Source organism: Belonocnema kinseyi, chromosome 8 (genome assembly GCF_010883055.1).
Source record: "Belonocnema kinseyi isolate 2016_QV_RU_SX_M_011 chromosome 8, B_treatae_v1, whole genome shotgun sequence".
In the NCBI taxonomy this organism is placed as follows: domain Eukaryota; kingdom Metazoa; phylum Arthropoda; class Insecta; order Hymenoptera; family Cynipidae; genus Belonocnema; species Belonocnema kinseyi.
In genome coordinates this window covers 130457881-130479457 of record NC_046664.1, presented here as the reverse complement: position 1 = coordinate 130479457, position 21577 = coordinate 130457881, and the positions used below count along the sequence as shown (strand labels likewise).

The following is a 21577-nucleotide window of genomic DNA, read 5'->3' as shown; positions in this document are numbered from 1 at the left end:
ATGTCTGATTCTGTATTTAGACATTTATATACTGTGGTTAAAATATGAAATCAAACAATTCATAATTGTAGGTGAAAAGCTTGTTTGTGTAATACATCCCAGTGGGCATAAGACTATGAAAATCCCAAGAACGTCCTTGGCATGTTCCTAAGACTTCCTATGTCAAGCCAATCACCGTTTCTAAGATGTCCAATGTCCTGCAGATGATCTAAAGACATCTTAAAGACATGGACGTTTTTGGGGCATCTTTTGTACTGATATTGGACGTTTTAAGAGCATATCTAGGATGACCAAAAGACATGTTATTAGAGACGTCGTAGGGACTTCCTAAATACGTCCTAAAGACGTCAATAAGATAGATGTCACGAGGACCTCCATATCCTTAAGATGTGTTTAGGTCATCTTTAGGATATTGAACGTCTTAGAGACGTTGATTGGCTTGACATTGGACGTCCTAGGAACGTCCCAAGGACGGTCTTGGGATTTCCATAGTTTTGTGCTCATTGGGCGTGAATTTTCACTTGACCAAAAAAGAATAAATGAGTAATGCAATACGTATATATTCCATAAAAATGAAAAAAATATTATTTCTGTTTCAAATGCAATAATTAAAATGCAGTAAATGAACGAGGTGACAAGATAGGAAATAAATATTTATCATTATATATTGAAAATATTTTTTATAAATTATTCTATAGAAACGTTAAAAATAGATTTTAAAAAGACATGCAAAAGATTATTAAACTTGTTGAAATTGAAGGTAACAATCAATATGATTTTAATAAAAATTGCTCGTCCCAAAATATAACTTTTAAAAGTTCTGCGCAATTTTTTTAAACAATTTTTTGTGAGACCATTTTTTATAGGAATGGACAATTATTTTAATTTTACGAGAATACAGTGGAATAATATATAATTCAATTTCGATCTAAACGACTAAAAGTACATGAAAAAATCTCAAAACAATTTAAAATACGTGCGCACATCTCAAAAAGGAATTATACATTTTTGAAACTCCTAAAAATGTTTATTTTCACTATTTTTTATATGACTTGGCAATTTAGTTTAATTTTACGAAAATACAGTGGAAAAATATATAATTCAAATTTAAATCTAAACGATTCAAAATACATGACGAAATTTTTTAATTGATCATAAATTATGAAAGATTCTAAACAATATTTAAATTATCTAAATGAATTTCGTCATATAATTTTCGAAATATGGAAAAAGGTTCATAAAAATCGGTTAATATTTTCACTACATTTGTCCGAGAAAATCCAGGACTGGACACTTTGCAGCGTGACAAAATTGCAATAACTTTCGAAGTAGACCTATGGATTATTCAAATCGAATCGGGTTTTTTCCGCACCGAGGTAGCTGAGTTTAAGTAAAAAAAAATCCGAATAAAACTAGGCATTTCGAAAGCCTTTCGAATCGATATTTAAAATCCTTCAGTTCCAATCAAATAAAAACGATTCGAAATGGGCTAGTTGAAAGTCTTTCCAATCAGCTATCGATGCCCTCAGTTCGAATTGAAGAAAGCCGATTCGAAGTTGACAGTTCAATAGTCCCTCGAATCGACATTCGACGCCTTCAGTTCGATACGAAAGAAAACTGATTCAAATTCTGTATTTCAAAAACCATTCGAATCGGCATTCGATGCCTTCAGTTTTTCGAAACGATATCCGATTCAAAATGACTATATGTATATTTATTTATTTCTCTTCGTGTCAGTAGTGTAAAATGCGCTGTATATAGTCTAGACTGAATAAACCATTATTACACACACACACACACACATCATTAGGTGCTGGTAAACTCTCAACTCTAAACATGTGTTTCAAGGTTTGCCAAAATTCTAGAACCTTCTGCATATGATAGGGAAAAAAGATGTCATAGGTATGGGATAAAAAATTCGAAACCTGTATAACAGAAAAAATATTTAAATAAACTCTTTTATGTGGCTTTAAATTCAACAGGGTTTCTAACGCTTACTTTACAGGGGTCCTTAAAGGCTCATAATACGGTGATTGAGAATGAAAACATATATAAAAAATATGTTTCAAAATATGGTTCATATGTTCTAAATTTTCGAAAGACTATCAATACAAATATTTCGAAAACATTTTTTTTTCTCTGATTTTATTTAAGGAAAAAATTATAATTTTCAGCCCTATGATAAATTGTAAATGTTCGGAAGAAATAATAGTTTATGTAATTCATAATCGTTGTAAAATAGTCTAAACAAAAGAACAAAAAATTGTTGAAAAAATTTCTTTAAACAAATTTGTTGGAAAAAAATGTGGGCGTTTATGCATTTTTCGGTGTCAAATTTTGACGATTATTCCCTTTTGCTTTGCCAAATGTTGACGCTTATGTCCTTAGGCCTTTTAAAAAGTTGTAAAAAAAAATTTTATGATTAAATTTATGATTCCTTTTGAGAATTTTTTATGTACTTTGAATCGTTTAGATCGGAATTGAATTATATTTTTTTTCACTGTATTTTCCCAAAATTAAATTAAATAGTCAAGTCCTATAGATCTTACAAAAAATGGCTTAGAACTTTTGAAAGTTATCATTCCTTTTTGAGATTATTTCCCGTATTTTGAATCGTTTAGATCACAATTGGAATTCCTATTTTTCCATGGTATTTTTGTAAGACTAAACTAAATGTTCAAGTCCAATTGCCCTCTCTTCTGCACAACAGCGATCCTCGGGAGATCAGTAAAGGGCTGACCTACAATCAATGGGACAAGCTGCACCTTGTCCAGAACGATTTATGCGTCAACATTGACTTCCACTAAATCTATCTTGAGCTTGATGCTGCAGACTCCACATGGCCAAGCCGTAGTACCTCCAAATCCTCGAAGTATTCTGTCTGTTGCACGACTTTTTATCTCTACTTTGGGAGCATCACTTTGACGCACAGTAACACACTTACTACCAAGTTCGACATGTGCACGTATTTGTTTATCATTCACAAAAGCGTCGAAGAAGCGAGCATCGTTGCTCTGTCGGCCAGATCCAATGCTTAAAACATTCGGCTTCTTTTTCTCCAGTGTTTTACCATTTCTTGCATAGTGTCCCAGCTGTTTACACAGAAAACAAGTAAACTCGTTGTTAGCGCGCTGCCTTTTTACGTCCTTATCTTTTTCATTGGCCCTCTTCCCTTCTTTCGTACAGTAGAACCATTTCGCAATGCCGTTTAGGAACCGTTTGTCCTGTTATGTTTGTAAAAGGATTTTTGCTCAACAACGAATGGCATGAATAGATAGGGATGAACATACTGCAGTCCGCAAATTTGTAATTCGTCGACGTGATGCATTCAATTTATAAGTCCTTTTCGTAACTGTGCAAACAAGACTATTCATTAATTGCAATCAGTCCATCCTTGGTGAAATATTGTCAATGAACCGCGATCCCTCTTACCTAAGATTAAACGTATTGACACAAACTACGAATCATATTTACGTGATCTCCTGGGGTGTACGTGATATACACAGGCTTTCAGCTGAATGCGGAGTCAACGTTTTTGTATTACTCAATATTAATATTGCAGAAGATGTAAGATCTTGCCAACATCACCTTGTTGCCTGGCTTATGCTTCATTAACGCCAGACGAATATATGGAACTACATGTGACCGAGTTTGAAAATGAGCTGTACAGTCCGAATCCAGATATTCCAAGAGTTATCATGTATATTGACGGTACCTACAGTTATATCGAAAAGAGTAGCAGCTTCTGCACTTTGAGTCAATCATGTGTCACCAAATGGATATATACTCGACATTCATGGACCATAATTCTCGGACAGCAGGAGCAACGATGCTGCTTTGTTCCAAATGAATTTGAAAGAAATGAAGATAGGATGAGAGGGTGGTTCCAAGCACGATCGATTATTGTGGTTGACAGAGGCTATCGAGATGCCACAGAGCTGTTTCGAAACCTTAGTATTCACTGGAAAATGCTCGCGCTACTTCAACAAGGACAACTTCAACTGCAGACTGAAGAAGCAAATGAATGGAGATTGGTAACAAAGACAAGATGGAATGTGGAGTCCAGGAATGATCATATGAGGTTCATTTTCAAGTTCTTCCCTCAATTTATACGCATTCCATAATAAACAGGTACCATTTATCAATTGAAATGCAAGGTGCAAATGCAGGACTGGCCAGAAAATTGCTACATAGAGCTCGGGAGGTGAACTTTGTTCAAGCTCTCGTAGAAGAGGAAAACCTGCAAGCCAGAAATGCTCAGAAGTAGATGCACTTGAGCTCTCAGCATGTGCAAGACTTTCCACGTTTAACGTTGGAATTTTTGAGAGACTTGACTGTTGGAGTTTATTAGGTCAGCTTAGCTCCGAGATACAGCGAAGATAAGCTGCAAAGAGAGGAGCAAGAAGAGCTCCAATTAGAAGTCTTGCACAGTCCAGATGATCCCAGGGCCAGGATTGATAAGAGTGAGAGTGTTTTCACAATTCTGTTATGCGACCAAATGTCGATTCTTAATTGCGTATGTGCCTAGTCCAGACATGGAACATGACGCTAAAGATGAAAATGACCCTGATCCTATCCAAGGCTACTATTGTACGTGCCAATCTGGCGCACGAACTCTTGGCTCATGTGCACATGTTGCTAGCGTATTATGGTACGTTGGCAATGCTCGATACGAGAGTAATGTTCCCCGGTAATAAGCGTTGAATAGATAAAAATTATTATTTTTAGATTTCAGCGTAAAAGAGAAGATCGTTCTATTCTTCTGAACGTGCGATTTTTTCATCTATCTAAAATGTTATTATAAGAATAGGATATCTCAGAATCTAATTTATTTCTATTTCCATAGCGGCCGGCGCATAGTTTCCTATTCCCCAAAAGAGAAAGAGTTTTCAATATATTTAATCCCTTGTAATTGTACTGACAGATACACTTCAAAGAATCAATTTAAGTCTGCCTCTCTAGAGTTAAAATTATTTTAATTCACACATTTGAATAGATTTCTAGAATGCATTTTTAACCCTTTTAAATAAATTATTAAAATATAAATAAATATAAATTCCCGTTGGGGGATTTTGAGACGGAGGAAAAATCGCTTATTCGTACGACTACTAATTCTTAATTTTCTGAACTCAACGCTTATCACTGGGCCGTTATCTTTCGATATCGCTTCAAAATGTGATTATAAACGCTGCTCGCAGACCAGAAAAACAAAAACCAAACTACACTGACCTTTTTAAGATTCACTATATCGAATTAGATATTCTTGAAAGCCATTTGAGTGTGCAAAAGTAACGAGATTTGGTGCTTCGCAAGAGGTTATCAAGCCATTTCTAGAGCTTCTGAAATAATATTATTGATTAGCAGGTTCAAAACTACAAAATGTCAGTCTGAAAACCTACTGGGCATGATCTGTGACTGTTGCACCAAAAAGTCACCATTTCTCTTCCTTGAGACTCCGATATTATTGGTTGGTAGATAAAAAACTACAAAATTTTAGTCGGACAGCTTAGTGGGGATGACTTGTGAACTTAGCGCCAAACAGTAACCACTTCTTTTTTTTCTCTTTTTTAAGGGCATGCTCTTTGTGACCACGTGACCAAACTAGTCCCCGGTTGTGAGCATTATTTTGGTATTCACTGTGTCCACATCAATTGAGATATTGTGTTTAAAATTTGACAGATTAAATAAAAATCACTAAAGAACGTTTGTATACATCAATATGTTTATAGTTTTAAAGAAAGTTTATTTATAAATCGATGAAATAGAATATTACCATTCGAGTTTTAGCACTTTGCAGATAATTTTTGGTTTGATGCATTTCGGAGTTTTTGGTTCGCGTAATATTGAGCACTGACACCAATTTTGGACTACATCGTCTCAACCTTTAAAAAACTAATGTAAGCAATAAAATTTGCACATTCGTTGCAAATCAACAAATAAGTATCTGCACACACGTAACCTATAATTATTTTTGGAGCATTTTTAGCGATTTATAGCGGAGAAAAAAAGAAACTTTGAACGTCGATAAAGTCGAGATCGCGTGACTAAGTTCATTCATGAAATTCTTGTGTAAAACGATTTACATTTTTTGGTCCTAAAAGTAAAAGATAAATTTCAGCTGATAACTATTGTTGACAGTGAACTAACCGGCGGAAGATGGACATTTCTCAAGATGGGACTTGGAGAGATTTTCAAGTATCATATTCTAAGATGTTCCTTGATTTTTTTAGATCGAGGTATCTACTTTATCGACGTCAAAAGTTTTTTCCCTATTCCTATAGTATTTCACTATAAAAATTTCTTCGCAAATATACACATTTTGATACATACAAACGTTCCTTAGTCCTTTCGGTATAACGTGCTAAGTCCTGAACACGATATCTCAATTCGTGTGGACGTAGTGAGGACCGAAAAAAATGAAAATCATTTCATTCTCCACACAAAAATTTTATAAATGAATTAGTCACGTGATCTCGACTTTATCGACGTTTAAAGTTTATTTTTCTCTCCGCTAGAAATCACTTAAAATGCTCCAAAAATAATGATAGGTTACGTGTGTGCACATACTAATTTGTTGATTTGCAACGAATGTGCAAATTTTATTGCTTACATTAATTTATCTTAAAGTTTAGACGATATAGTCCAAAATTGGTGTCAGTGCTCAATATACGCGAAAAAAAAATCCGAAATGCATCAAACGAAAAATCATCTACAAAGTGCTATAACTCGAATGGTAATATCCTATTTCATCGATTTATAAATTAACTTTCTTTAAAACTATAAACATATTGATGTATACAACGGTTCTTTCGTGCTTTTTATTTAATATGTCGAATTTTAAACACGATAACTCAATCCTACGGAACTCGATATTATTCATCAGCAGGTGCGAAACTACAAAGTGTTAATGGGACAGTCGAGCAGTCTAGTGGACTGTTCCTATGAACTTTGCGCCAAACACTTGTTGAGTGTTGGTGGCACTATCCTTTGCAGGATAAAAATCGAGCCGTTTGTCCTAAAAAACTGTAGATTTTTTAAAAGTTTAAAATGGATTTTCGTGATCAGGAGAACAATATCTATTAATTTATTTTTTTATGTTGTAGATCATGACATCCCCGATAAAAAGTTCTTATGTCAAAAAGTAAAAAATGGACTGTTCATCGTTCGTATCGCTTGAAAGGTCACTTTTCGTGCACAATAGAGTAGACATACCGACACTCGAAGACAGTTTGGCGCCACGCTCAGGGATTTTGTCAAACTCTGTCCTGTCTTTTATAACATGTCTTTTGGTCATACGTTCGTTGAGTCCTGCCAGGGCTCTAGTTCAGTGGTCGGCAAACTTTTTGCGCGCTTTTCAGGTCAGGGCAGGGTTGACCCAAGAAATTTTTTTCGCCTGCCGGGCCCTGTTCGTCAACGCTATGGCTCTCGTGCGTGGGGTGCGATTGTATTAGCTTTTCTCGGCGAGTTTTCATTGTGAGGTGGATTACTCCATGGGGATAAAGAGTTACCAATCAATTTCTTTAAATTTCTTATAATAACGATTTTAAAGTTCATTTTTTCAGATAATTATTTGGAAGTAAGAGAACCCCTTTCCTTCGCTCCCTCACGTGATACACAACCAAGCTGACAAATGTCATATATAATAAAATAAAATTATTATTGTATATGATATTTACCTGCAGCTCTACTGTCTCTCCGTTTATGTTAATTGAATTTAAAAATAAAATAAAACTCGAATGTAAAAAGCGAATGACTACACTTTTTACAGAAAAGATTAAAATTAATTTTTTTGAAAAATGAAATTTGAAGCGACGGCAAATGACTTATTTGTTTTTAATTATATATATTTTTAATTAATGAATAAACATTTTCCAGGGAAAATAAAAAATAGTTTTTTTGAAAAATGAAATTTGAAGCGACGGAAAATGACTTGTTTTTTCTTATATATTTTTTTAATACAAATTTTAATAATAAATGCCCTCAAGCTTTTAACAGCTTTTAAAACTCTAAATATTGTCTTCACATTGTCATGCTCTTGGGCACTCAGTTTTGGAAATTAAAAATGTTCTTAAAATAAAAATTGAATTTCACAAGAGCACACATTTTAAATGTTGTTGCTTCATCACAAGAGCACACATTTTAAATGATGTTGCTTCAAAGTCCTCATTTTTAACTAAAAATATACTGTTCGTATTCCTATATGAAAAGTAATTTTATATTTTATATATAAGAACATCGAATATTATCGGAATTTTATAGGTTAATACAATGCCACTTAATTCTAATTTTGAAAACGAAAACGTTTTTAATGATGAAAACTGAATGTAAATCTAAATGTGTTATTGTTAATTGAATTCCAGGTTTTTAAGACGTTTCTTAGATTCTTTTTGATCCGAAAATTCCACAGATTACTAATTTCCTACTATCAAAATGTTAATTTTGAAAATTAAGAATTTTTAGTTTTGAATTTTAATCCCTTTGACGCCAACCGGCAGCTAGGGCTGCCGCGCTGCAGTAGTTTGCCGACCACTGCTCTAGTTCCACGATCTGTTGATATTCCCCCAATCTGAAACGGAAGCTAGATTTAAGGTATTTGCACTTCCTCCACCAGCTAAATTCACTTCGTTAACTGATAAAGAGAAAACAAGGAATCTTCGGAAAACTGCACCCCCGTCAATTGATACCGGATTTAAAAAGCAAACAAGACTTGTCTGTCGCCTAAGTGGCAAAAGTTTTTTTGGAATTTGACTCTACGACTTTGAGATATGTTAAGGAAATTAAAAAATAACAATCGCTTAAAAATTATATTAACTTCACTTCGGTGAAAGCTGACGGGAAAACAATGGACCAAAGACATTAAACAAAACCAGCGGCGGGCTGGCATGGTGGCGCAGCCGGGGATTCCCGGCTTGATTCCCCTTGTTAGGCGCACCCTAAGCCATGCCAAGGCGCTCCAAAAAGAATATATTGTTTAAACAAATGAATATATGTTAGATTGCAATGGAAAGAGTGAAAAGAATATCTAATGATATCCACGATTATACTTCTACTCCTATAAGTAATACTTCAAAGTAAAAACTGCCCTCCAATTTCTTTTCATTCATATTATTCCTAAAAGTTCCATAATGCATGTTTTGGATTCTAATAAAGGAAATATTTTAAAAATAAATAATAAATTATTTCTATTGAAACAGTAAAAGTGAAAGGAATATTCTTGTCATCAACTACATTACGGAATTTTAAATTTAATTGTTTCCAATGCAATTAAAAATATATTTATGGATTAAAAATGTATAGGACAACTACATGCAATTTTTATGGGCGCCCGCTAATATTTTTTGTTTTTTACCTATGTGAACTTTCGATGGCGCCTGTACGTACCTTGAGGGAGATCCAGATTAACTTAATTATGTAAAACGTATGACTCCATTTTCGCTTATAAATATGAAAGGGGACAACTCATTTAATTTATAACAAAATCTCGACTAATTATCGGACGTATTTAATTATTTTAGTAATGTTTAAATTGATAAACTCAATTATTATACTAAAAGGACTACTCATTAGTTGAAATTTTCTCTAAAACAAGTTATTAGCTTAAATTTCAAGAGTTCGAATCAAAGGATATATTTCGTTATTTTGGAAATTGTAAAATATTACTATTTGCTTTACTTTACTATAATAACTGTTATTTTATTATAATTTTATCATATTTCGTATTTTTAATGTGGTTATTATGAATTACTTATTTAAATCAAGGTTTAAATCTTCGCGGCAAAAATACTTGAAAGCTTAAAGTTGGGATGTAGGGCTAAAGCCTACTTAGTGAATGTATGCGCCACCTAGCGGCTTTAAGCATACATGCTCAAGTCAAATAGGAACGTACGTTAACGGTAATATTTAAAAATTCTAAAAGCGCTAAATTGAAATTAAATCTTGAGAATCAGAACCGATAAGATAATAAAAGTCGAATATTCAAATCAAGCCGATCGCGAAGGACTGGAAATGAAACACGAAACCCTAAAAATACAAAATAGCGGTATGAAAATAGTAAAGTGAAAACACAAGGAATAAATTAAACAAATAGAACATAAATTAGGAAAGAAAGCAAAAGAGGATCCCATGAACATAAATCTTTATGTTCGCAAGGACACCTTATGCCTACATAAAAAGCAAACCCTTTTACCAAAATTTAGAAAAGGCGTTAAAATCAAATTTCCACGAAATAAATCTCCAGATGTGTGAAAACCTAGAAGCCAAATTCTCAAAATGGTAAATTGCCCCTTTGTTTTTCCTTTTTTTTAAGTCTTTAAGCAAACACTTAAAGAAATCTAAATCGCAGGACTCTGAAGAAATTAAGATACAAACACATAATGTTAAAAAGACCATTTTCCTAAGACCCTAAGCTGTAAAATCTAACTTGAACCCTTTTTTATCGCATTCTTTATGAAGGCCCCAGGCCCTTTCTCATAAATCGAAAGAACAGAAAAAGGTACTATTGTCTACAAAACACATGTAGTCAACAGCAGAAAATCGAGTCACCAGATAACTGACCCCAGTGCTCATATTTCAATATTTATGACTTAGGTAACCCAATTTTTCCCAGACGTGGCTTAGCTATATAAAACAAGCTCAGCGCCGTTTTTCGTCAGATCTAGATTTTTCTCTCGGACAAAAAATCGATTTCGGACCCCCGCAAAACAATCTTGAGTTTAACTCGCATTCTTATTTCTACAATTATTATTGTGATCTTGAAAATCTCAATATCGAGGATATAAAAAAACAATATTAAATAATAAAACTAATTTCGGTTCGTCATTTAAACATTGTGAGTGTGTGACTCAAAATATGGATAACATTTGAAATTGTGACTAGTCGAAATTAATTCATTGCAACCTAACCTTTGCAAACGAAATACAACCAGTGGTCCAAAAAGTGAAATTAGCAAGTGTTTTATTTGTGTGAACCCTTTTTTTCTTTGTATTTATTTCCAGGGGAACAACTTATGTTCTACGACAGCAACGAACTCGAATAGTGAACAATATCGAAAAGAAATTAACAAAATTTTAAATTTACTGCGACATAGATAACATAAAATTCTTCCTTATCGACTATCAAAATTAAAATATAAATTGTCGACATCCGAGTTGGACGTCACACAGTCTATGGTGTGACAAGTTTTTCACTCTTGAAAAATAACAAGAAACACGAAAAAAATTAACAATTGGTTGAACTCTTAGACGAAAAACAATCTGATCGCTGAAAGGGTACATTCTTATTGTTTTCAAGTTGCAGCGCGTCTAGGGTGCGCGACTTTTGCTTCTTGAATGTAGCGCTCGCTAATGTATTTACTTCACGCTGCATGCTCGGTCTTTGTACGTTGTATATTCCTTTCACTTTTACTGTTTCAATAGAAATAATTTATTATTTATTTTAAAAGTATTTTCTTTATTAGAATCCAAAACATGCATTATGGAATTTTTTAGGAATAATATGAATGAAAAGAAATTGGAGGGCAGTTTTTACTTTGAAGTATTACTTATAGGAGTAGAAGTATAATCGTGGATATCATTAGATATTTTTTTCACTCTTTCCATTGCAATCTAACATATATTTACTCATTTAAACAATATAATCTTTTTAAGGGGCCTTGACATGGCTTAGGGGGCGCAGCCGAGGACCTTTTTCTTTAGGAGTCGCGCCCATTCTTGGATCGCCGGCCTCGCCCCTGGGTACCCAGTCCACAACTGAAAAAAAATTTATTTTTGTAATTAATAATAATTGATATAATTCCATTACTTCATTAAATATCAATTAAAAAATAAAAACTACTTTTCAAATACAGTTAGATGGAAAAAATTAGTTTTTACGAAGATATTCGCAAAATAGGGCAAAAATGGAACAAATTCCATGCATTTTGTCCCTTGTTTTCTTTCAGCAGTTAACAAAGTAAAGTTAGCCGATGACTGAAGTACAAGCTGTATACGGAATAGAGTTTATTATTTCTATACCCATGATGCCTACAAACAGAACATATACGATGATAGGGGAGACGTTGCTAACTTACGGTACATTTCAATAATTCAAAAATCTAGGGCTTGCCCCAAATGTAAATATTTTTGAACCAAGCTTGGTATTTCATCGTTTTAGACCAAAAGACATCGAAAAATGTGTGGGCCGCCAATATTTTCAAAAAGCTACTTTTTTGACCTACCGTAATGTACATGTGCCAACTAATCGTCTAGTGTCGGTATATCTTTGTTAACATACATTAAAAGCGACTTTGAATGTAGTACCGAAGAAAAAGTATCCTTCTCTCGACCTTCAGGCACATATATTATTGATCAGAAGCCCGAAACTATAAAATATCAATGAGGCACAGAGTTGGACATGATCTCTGAGCGTGGCCCCGAACAGTCTTCGAGCGTCGGTATGTCTCGATATTATATATGAAAAGCGGCTTTAGATGCAACGTAGTCTTCTTTAGAATGCACGAAAATCGGCTTTGGACATAACATCAACCAAAAAGTATTCTTCTCTGGACCTTCAAACCTGTACATTATCGATCAGAGGGTCCTAACCCGGTAATAAGCGTAGAATAGAGAAAAATTAATATTTTCAGATGTCAGCGCAAAAGTGAAGATTATTCTATTATTTTGAATGCGCGATTTTTCCATCTGTCTAAAATGCCACAATGAGAATAAGATACCTCCTAAACTTATTCACTTCTATTTACATAGCGACCGCCACACAGTTTCCTATTCTCCCAAAGAGAACGTGTTTTTAATATATTTAATTCCTTCTAATTGTACCGGTAACGCACTTCACGGAGATATTTTTTATTCCTCAAAAGTGCTGATATTTTGATTTTATTTAATTCCTTCTAATAAATTCACAAAATATGTGTAATAAGTTGTTTTAATTCCTTCATGCGGAATGTAAATTCTGAAATTTTAATTCTCACCAATTCAACTCTGCCTCTCTAGAGTCAAAATTATTTAAATTCACACATTTGCATAGATTTCTTTGTTGCATTTTTAAGACGTTTAAATAAAATATTAACATATAAATAAATTTAAATTTTTTTCAAATTTATAAGTTATAAAAATATTTAATAATGAAAAATAGGTTTAATAAATTCTTTCGTTAAATTTTACTAAGTCGATTGAGAGGAATAGGATTTGCACTTTTTCTGTTCCCGTTGGGGGATTTTTAGACGGAGGAAAAATCGTGTATTCATAGGAATATAAATTTTTAATTTTTCTGAATTCAACGCTTGTTACCGGGAAGCTAGAAAATATGATAGAAGTACATAATTGGGCATGATTCCTGGGCGTGGCGCTAAAGAGTCTTCAAATGTCGATATGTCTCCTTTAGTATGCACAAAAAGTGGCTTTGGACGCAACACCAACGAAAATGTATTCCTCTCTCGTCCTTCAGACGCGCATATTATTGATAGGGGGGTCCTTAACTACAAAATATCAAAGAGGCACAGAGTTGAGAATGATCCCTGAGCGTGGTGCCAAACCGTTTTCGAGTATCGGTATGTCTCCTTTAGCATGCACGAAAATCAGCTTTGGATGCAACACCAACGAAAAAGTATTCTTTGCTTAACCTTCCCTGGCGGACCGATGGCACAGAAAGGAGCATCTACAAAGTACGCTTAAAGACCCCACTCAATCCCCCTTCGGCTTCTTCTTTAAAAGCTCAAAAAACAGCAAGATCAACTTTTAAACGGTTGAAATTCGGATTCTACGTTAAAATTCCATCAGAAACTCACGGAGTAATTGCAATATATTTCTTGCAGCGTTAAAAACTTTAAAAAATCAAATACCTGTCATTTACATGGGCCAAAGAATGCTTCAATTGCTTCTTCTTTTAGTAGCAGTTAATAAGCGTTCCGTCGACAACTTTAAGAATGTTATCTGGATGCTAACGCCATGCAGCGGAAACTTCAGATAACAACGCTGCGATGCAAGTGAGAAAATTTTATTCTTAAACTTCGCGCGCAACATGCTACTTGTGCTATTATGAATGCGCCTGAATTGACCTTCAGCAGAAGTTAATGACATTTTTTAAAATTTGTAACGCTACAAAAAAAGTATTGCGATTACTCCGTGAGTTTCAGATGGGAATTTTAATGCAGAGTCCGAATTTCAACAAGTTAAAAGTTGATCTTGCTCTTTTTTTGAAATTTTTTAAGAAGGGACCGAAGGGGGACTCACTGGGGTCTTTAAGGGTACTTAGTAGAGGCTCCTTTTGGTTCCTTCGGTCAGCCCCGGTTCAGTCACGTACTATATATTATTGAACAGGGGTCATAGAGTTCAAAATATCAACGAGGCACGGAGTTGGGCATGATCCCTGAGCGTGGCGCCAAACAGTCCTCGAGTTTCGGCATGTCTACTCTAGCGTGCACGAAAAACGAGCTTTGATGCAACATGAACGAAAAATGGTCCATTTTTTACTTTTTAGCATAAAAACTTTTTTTGGGGATGCGATGATCTAGGACATATTCAAAATTTAGAAAAAAACCACCTAGACCTTTTTTCAATGTATTTTGTGCGTGGTCCTTTTGGTTTTATCAAAAAAAAGTCGGTAAAATAAATTGTTCGTCTTGTTAAATCATATAAATATCCGTATAAAAAATTTTTGAAACTTGAAAAACATACATATATACATCTCACGTCCGAAAACGTGGACATTTGACAAAAACAGGTGGAGGGGGGTCAAATTTTATACAAATCTAATACCTTCTCTGATGAGAATGTAAAAATTAATTAATTTCTATGAATAATGTTTTGACAGTTCGGGTTTTTGTTTTAATCGTGAAAAATAATATTGAGAAAAAGTAAGTTATTTGAAAACCCGCACATGAGACGAAAAATAAATTTAAAAAAAAAACAGTTGTGATAAGAATCTGCCTACGCAGCAGGCTGATTTTTTATTATCAATATAGTTTTTCACGATTAAGAAACAAAATACGCATGCTATCAAAACCTGATGTATAACAAATTTGTAGATCTTTTTAAAATTAACAATTTTTGTCTACCCACCTTTTCACCAATTTTACACACTTTAACCACAAAATGTAATTTTTTATTTTCTATTATTTTTTTCTGCTGCCAAAATTTGAATTCTAGATTTGCGAAGAAAATTCCAAAAGTTGTTATGATAAGCTTGTAGGACATTAAAAAAAAATTTTCCTCTATTGCCTTTTTTCATATCGTGCGTTATTTGAGGTCAGTTACACCAGCCCCCTACTCCTAATTTTTGGGATTTCTATAGCCTATGAATTACGCCCCAAATGCGCTCAAATGCGCCACGGATAAAAATTGTTTTTCTATAAAACTGTAAGAGTTATTTAGGTGTTATGCAGGGGGGGGGGGCTATCGTCGCGATACCCCCCCCCTGTCATTTGAAAAATCAAAATTTAAATCACATGATCTTGAATTTCTTCAAATGCGCTCAAATGCGCCACCACTAAAAAAATTTGTGCTAGCTAATTAACAAAGGTGTCATGTTTTGAAGGGGGGCAGTGTAATGCAGGTGTTAAATCCTCAACAGTTCTATGCAATGTAAAGTTTCGGACATAGATTTATTCGTCTTCAAATGCGCTCATAAGCACCATATATTTTTTGTTTGAAAATTTTGATAATTGATCTTCATTTTGACCTTGAAGTTGACCTTCATTGCTTTTTGAAGGTCAACTTTGTTTTTTTTTAAATGGAAACCCCCTTTTTTCACATCTGCAATCGATAGAGCGGAAAATTCTACGTTCAGGTGCGTACCCAAGTCATAGGTCAATTGTAACGTTCAAGGTCAGTCAGAGGTTATTTGAAATTAACAAAGTTTTCCAAGAGGACAGTGAAATTCCTGAAGTAAATTTCAACGAGGTATCCAATAGTGACCTTTATTTTGAGCTTGAAGTTGACCTTTATGTATTTTTGAAGGTCAAATTTGTTTTTTAAAATGGAAACTCCCTTTTTTTACATCTGCAATCAATAGAGCGGAAAAATCTACGATCACGTACGTACGCAAGTCATACGTCAATTGTAACGTTCAAGGTCAGATAGAGGTTATTTGAAATTAACAAAGATTTCCAAGAGGTCAATGCAATTCCTAAAGTGAGTCCCCTTGCCTCTCATGTTTCAGTGTGATTGATTAACGTGAGTCCCCTTGCCTCTCATGCTTCAGTAAAGATGTTCGAACTGAAAACCTTGAGCTTCCTGACAAAAAGCTATGCGATTGTAAAAATGAGTTACAGCATTACGAATCATCTCCCTATCAATCAAAGTAGCCTGTTGCAGAATCCGATTCTGCAATTCGTCTAAGTTTTGCGGTTGTGTTGAGTATACTTTGCTCTTTAAATAATCCCTAAGAAACTAGTCGAGAGGTGTCAGATCAGGAGATCTAGCAGGCCACTCGATTTCACCCCTTCTTCCAATCCACCTTTGAGGGAACTGAAAACCCAAATATGCTCGAACCTCCCTACCGTAATGAGCCGCTGCTCTGTCCTGCTGGAACCAAATATTTTGATAATTATTGCCTGTAATCTCCCTTATTCTTGGTAAAATTTGGTTTCTGAGAAGCTCTTCATATGTACGGGCATTGAGGTTACCATCGATGAAGAAAGGGCCTATCAATGTATCATTCAAGATACCGGCCCAAACATTAATCTTTTGTGGATGTTGTGTGTGATTTTCCAACATCCAATCAGGATTTGTGTCGGACCAATATCTACAATTTCGCCTGTTAACTTCACCTTTTAAAGTGAAAGTAGATTCATCTGAAAATACTGTATTGTACAAGAAAAAAGGATCTCTATCAATTCTGTCCATCATAATTTCACAAAATTCAACCCGACGATCAGGATCGTCTTCATTGAGCTCTTGTACCAGATGAAATTTGTAAGGATGGACCCCAAATTCTTGCGGTATACCCATCTGCATCTCCTCAGATCCTGCAGATTTCGGCCGACCAGTTCTCTGAAGGTCCTTGATAGTTCCATGATTCATAAAGCGCCTTACATTTCTTTCAATTTGTTGATTTTGAGACAGGATTTAACCCTTTTCCATTACGAAAAAAGCGATTAAAAAGCAAACAGACTTGATCATAAGATCGAACTCTATCTCCCCAACCATGCATCATTAATACAGATACCCTCTCTCGTTCCGAAAGTTTAGCTTGCGCCATAATAATATTTTAGCGAAAGATAGTAAGTATGTACTCGTAATACGTAAATTTAGTTTCGATTCGTAATATTTGTATGGAAAAACGGTATAGGACTTATGGTATGACCTTAGGTATTGACTTAGGTATCGAAAAACCTTATGATTTTGAAAAATCCTTATGATTTTACAATATTCAAAACGCTGTAACCTAGATCAATACAGAGCTCACCATTGAATTTCTCGTTAAAATTTACTTCAGGCATTACACTGATCTCTTGGAAAACTTTGTTAATTTCAAATAACCTCTAACTGACCTTGAACGTTACAATTGACCTATGACTTGGGTACGTACCTGGACGTAGAATTTTCCACTCTATCGATTGCATATGTAAAAAAGGGGGTTTACATTTAAAAAACAAAGTTGACCTTCAAACAGCCATGAAGGTCAAATTCAAGGTCAAAATGAAGGTCAGCATTGAATTCCTCGTTGAAATTTCTTTCAGGGATGACCTTCACTTTTTTGAAAAATATTTTACCTGAGGAAATATTCAACCGTCCCGGGACTTTTTAGACACCCTGTATAAGCGGTGCACTCTCTGTTTTTTGCCACTGCACTGGTAAAAACCACCGAGTAGGTTTGAAGTGTAAAACGCTCGAAGATCTGTATCAAAGCACAATCTTTTCGGTGATTTCAACAGTTGATAACAAGACTCACATAACCTCAAGTAACTTTAAATCTGTGTAGTGTTTCTATAAGTGTCATCAGTTAATAACAAGACTTACATAACCTTAAATCTACGCAGTGTTTCTATACATGTAATCAGTTGATAACAAGACTTCCATACCCTCAAATAACTGGAAATATGCAAAGTGTTTCTATAAGTGTTCGCTGCTTCCATTTAAAGTTAGAAATGGATTTCGAAAAATATAAAAAAGTCCTACAAATTATTAAGATGGGACATCAACTTATACTCGAGAAGTAACCCCCAGCAGCTGATAAAATTAGATTGTGGACGAGGGCGGAAACTAAAAGCTGAAAACAGTCCGTTTCGAAGACGAATAAGAACGGGACTTACAACCAATTTAATTCATGAAGATTTAAATACATTTTTAGGCATTTTTAGGCATTAGTGAGAGGGGAAGAAAAAACTGAGGAAAAACGTGTTTGCACTGAAAATAATCCTATTCTAACGTCTACGAATATTGGTGGATGGTTTGATAAAATTCGTCAACAAGTTGAAGTTAAAATTATAGATTTGAATACATCAGATTCAGAGTGGAGATTAATAGAAATTATTAGCTTAACGGTTAACATAAATAGATATGCCCCTTGTCAAGTTGCAGCTTCAACTTTTACTGTATTACCTGATTTTATGCAGAAAAAAAGCTGTGGTCAATATTAAAAATGAAGACTCGTATTGTTTTCTCTGGCCAGTAATGACAGCTCTTCACTGAGTTGAGAAAGTGTTGGAAGAATCAGTTCTTATCCTAAGCTTGATGGTTCAGAACTCAAATATAGTAACATCAAGTGTCCAATTACTCTTGAGGATATTCTAAAATTTGAGAAAATGAACATTTTAAGTATACATGTGTATGGTTTTGAGTCTGCTAAATATAGTAAGAAAGAGGAAATTGTTCCAGTTTTTTCAACCCAGGGAAAATTTAGAAAACCTACTATTCAACTTCTTATGATTGAAAATACTAACTTTGATTCAGATGTATAAGTGTATCATTTTGTTTGAATCAAAAATCTATCTAGACTAGTGAAATCATAAACAAGAAAAGATAATTGCTCCACTTACTTTTGTGACAGGTGTTTGTGTCACTTCAAATTTGAGAAAACTCTTGAAAAACATAGAATGGAATGTGATAACCTGAATAATAATTGCACACTAATACTCCCCAGAGAAAAGGATAACATTTTGAAATTTAAAAATTATAAATACAAAGAGAGGGTTCAATTTGCAGTATGTGCTAACATAGAGTGTTTGTCAGAGCCAGTTTACCAATATGTATGGAAATGCTTATCAAAAACGTACACCTACAAGTGTTGCTGATTACACAAAATTCAGTTTTGAGGATTCACAATCTGAACCTCAAGTTTATAGTGGAAAGCTTATAGTGGAGCTGAGAAACTAGATTCTTATTTTAAAAATCCAGTACCAATGGAACTCTTGACATTAAAGCAAGAGCATGATTTTCAAAACTCAAAAGTTTGTCATATTTGCGAACAAGATTTTAACAAAGATTATGTTAAACATCGGGATGATGACCATTTTACAAGTAAATACCGTGGCCCTTCTCATGACAGGTGTAACGTAAATGACCAAGAGTGAAATGTAATTCATATAGTATTTCATAATTTATTTGGCTACGACTCTCACTTTTTCATCAAATAATTGGTAACAAGCTTCAAGGGTGATATCTATTTATAACTTATCAACAAGGAAAAATATATATCCTTTACATATAGGGTGTAAAATATAAAAGTTAAACTCAGATTCATATACTCTTTTTGATTTATGCCAAGTAGCCACTCCAAATTAGCTTCAAATCGTAGCAACGATGAAAAATTGATTACATGAAAATATTCAAAAAATGATGATGAATTTGAATATATCACAGAAAAAGTTATTTCCTTATGATTATGTTGATAATTAGCAGAAATCAGATGAAGATTGTCTGCCAGCAAAAGAGGATTTTTATTCTAAATTAAATGATGAGGATATTTCAGATGAAGATTATAATCATGCGTGCAAGTCCTGGGAAAAAATTTAACATAAAAACGTTAGGTGAATATTCGGATTTATACTTGAAAAACGATGTTTTTCTCTGCTCGAGTATTACAGATACTCGAAAATACAGTAAATCACCCGAATTCCAAGGTATTCCATGATGATTACACTCTGCCCAAATATTCATAGAGTTATATTTTGGAAGAACGTCCTTCCACGGACAAGGTGATTCAAGGAGAAAAGAGTATAGCTTTTTGTCTGCCCCATCATGGAATGGTAATATAGCCTATTCTTTCAATATGAATTTTTTGTCTGGTAACTTAAAGCCCTGCACATCCACCACGTACTCCATTTCACGAGCAACTAAACTATTTCTACCTGGTTACAGCATTTTTATACAAACTTTTTTACCACCCAACTTATTGGTTTATACTCTATTATACGATTATGCAAAATTAGGCAATATGCTGATATTTGAGCAGGAAAATTTTCACTAGTTTGAAATTCCAAACGAACGTCAAGTGGCCCGTATTTCAGTAACTCATTCTGTTTAGAGCAGTCAATCACTACTAGAGCCGCTTGATCTATAAATTCTCTTCTTGATAGCAATGGATTCAAATTACCATAAGGATAGAACTGTTCATTTAAAACTAGTTTTACATTAGTCAAATTGCAATGATCAAAGTTGCTACAGTTTCTAGTGGTATTATTTTTTCTGTTTGTCTGAAATCCTAGTATAACAAATCTCGGTTTTTCCAATTGTGTTAAGATTTTCACAGTCCAAATAATGTTTGAAGTTGCTGGAAGTAGGAGATATTCATATAGTTCCCAAGTTCAAAAACTTATTGGAATAGGTAGATCTTTTTCAATATATTTTTGCAACTGAAGTTTTCGTGAATCAGACAGTCTAACGTTAGGCAATAGCCACTCTATTTTATTGATCTCAATTTTATACTGATCAAGAAAGGCTGTTTGCAAGATAGCATTTGCATCACTTTGTGAACTTGTCAAAATGTGTTCATTTTTAGTATTGAAAATGATTTTGTGATAATCTTCAGCAAAACCAAATATCATACTAAGAGGTATGGCAACATCAAAGTAGCCAGTGACGTTTCTTAGTGATTGATTGTTATTATTTAGATCAATCCAACCAATATTCTGTATGTAACATGATTGCCCTGGCTTTAGAGATAGGTAATTATTCATGAGACTAGTCAGACCAACATTTTCATTTCTATCAATTTCTATTGAATTGGTTTCATATATTGCTTCTTCAAACAAATAACAGATGGCATTAGAAACGAACGATGTGTTTGTCACTTGTGCTCCATCAGTTTTTTCGATTCTTTCATGTACGTAAAGTGAAGTTTTACTTGGCAGGAGACACTGGTACTGATTTCGAACGAGGATCCGAATTTCATTACTGTTTGTTGAAGGTCGATGAGGCATATGGCTATTGCGTATGAATTTCAAAGTGTGCAATCGACTCATCAAAGATGATTGGTGCTTTAATATTCAAAATTTTCCCCTCCACGAAAAATGATCAATCGTTGATAGACAAATTGACAGTTGCAGATGTGGAAGACCCTAAATGTCTTTATTCTCTTCTTCTTTTTCTCAGCTTCAGACCTTGACTTTTTAGAAAGAGTGCGCTTTGAGGTGTTAACCCTT

General features: G+C 34.1%; 1 protein-coding gene across 1 annotated transcript; it reads right to left on the bottom strand.

Moving 5' to 3' along the window:
- Positions 1-20740: 20740 nt before the first annotated feature.
- Positions 20741-21355, bottom strand: LOC117178706. The gene has a single exon (XM_033370133.1). It carries the CDS (start codon positions 21353-21355, stop codon positions 20741-20743), a length of 615 nt encoding a protein of 204 aa, XP_033226024.1.
- Positions 21356-21577: the final 222 nt, after the last annotated feature.

Coding starts and splice junctions, on each gene's coding strand:
- LOC117178706 (XM_033370133.1), bottom strand. CDS start 21,355: ATGCCTCATCGACCTTCAACAAACAGTAATGAAATTCGGATCCTCGTT.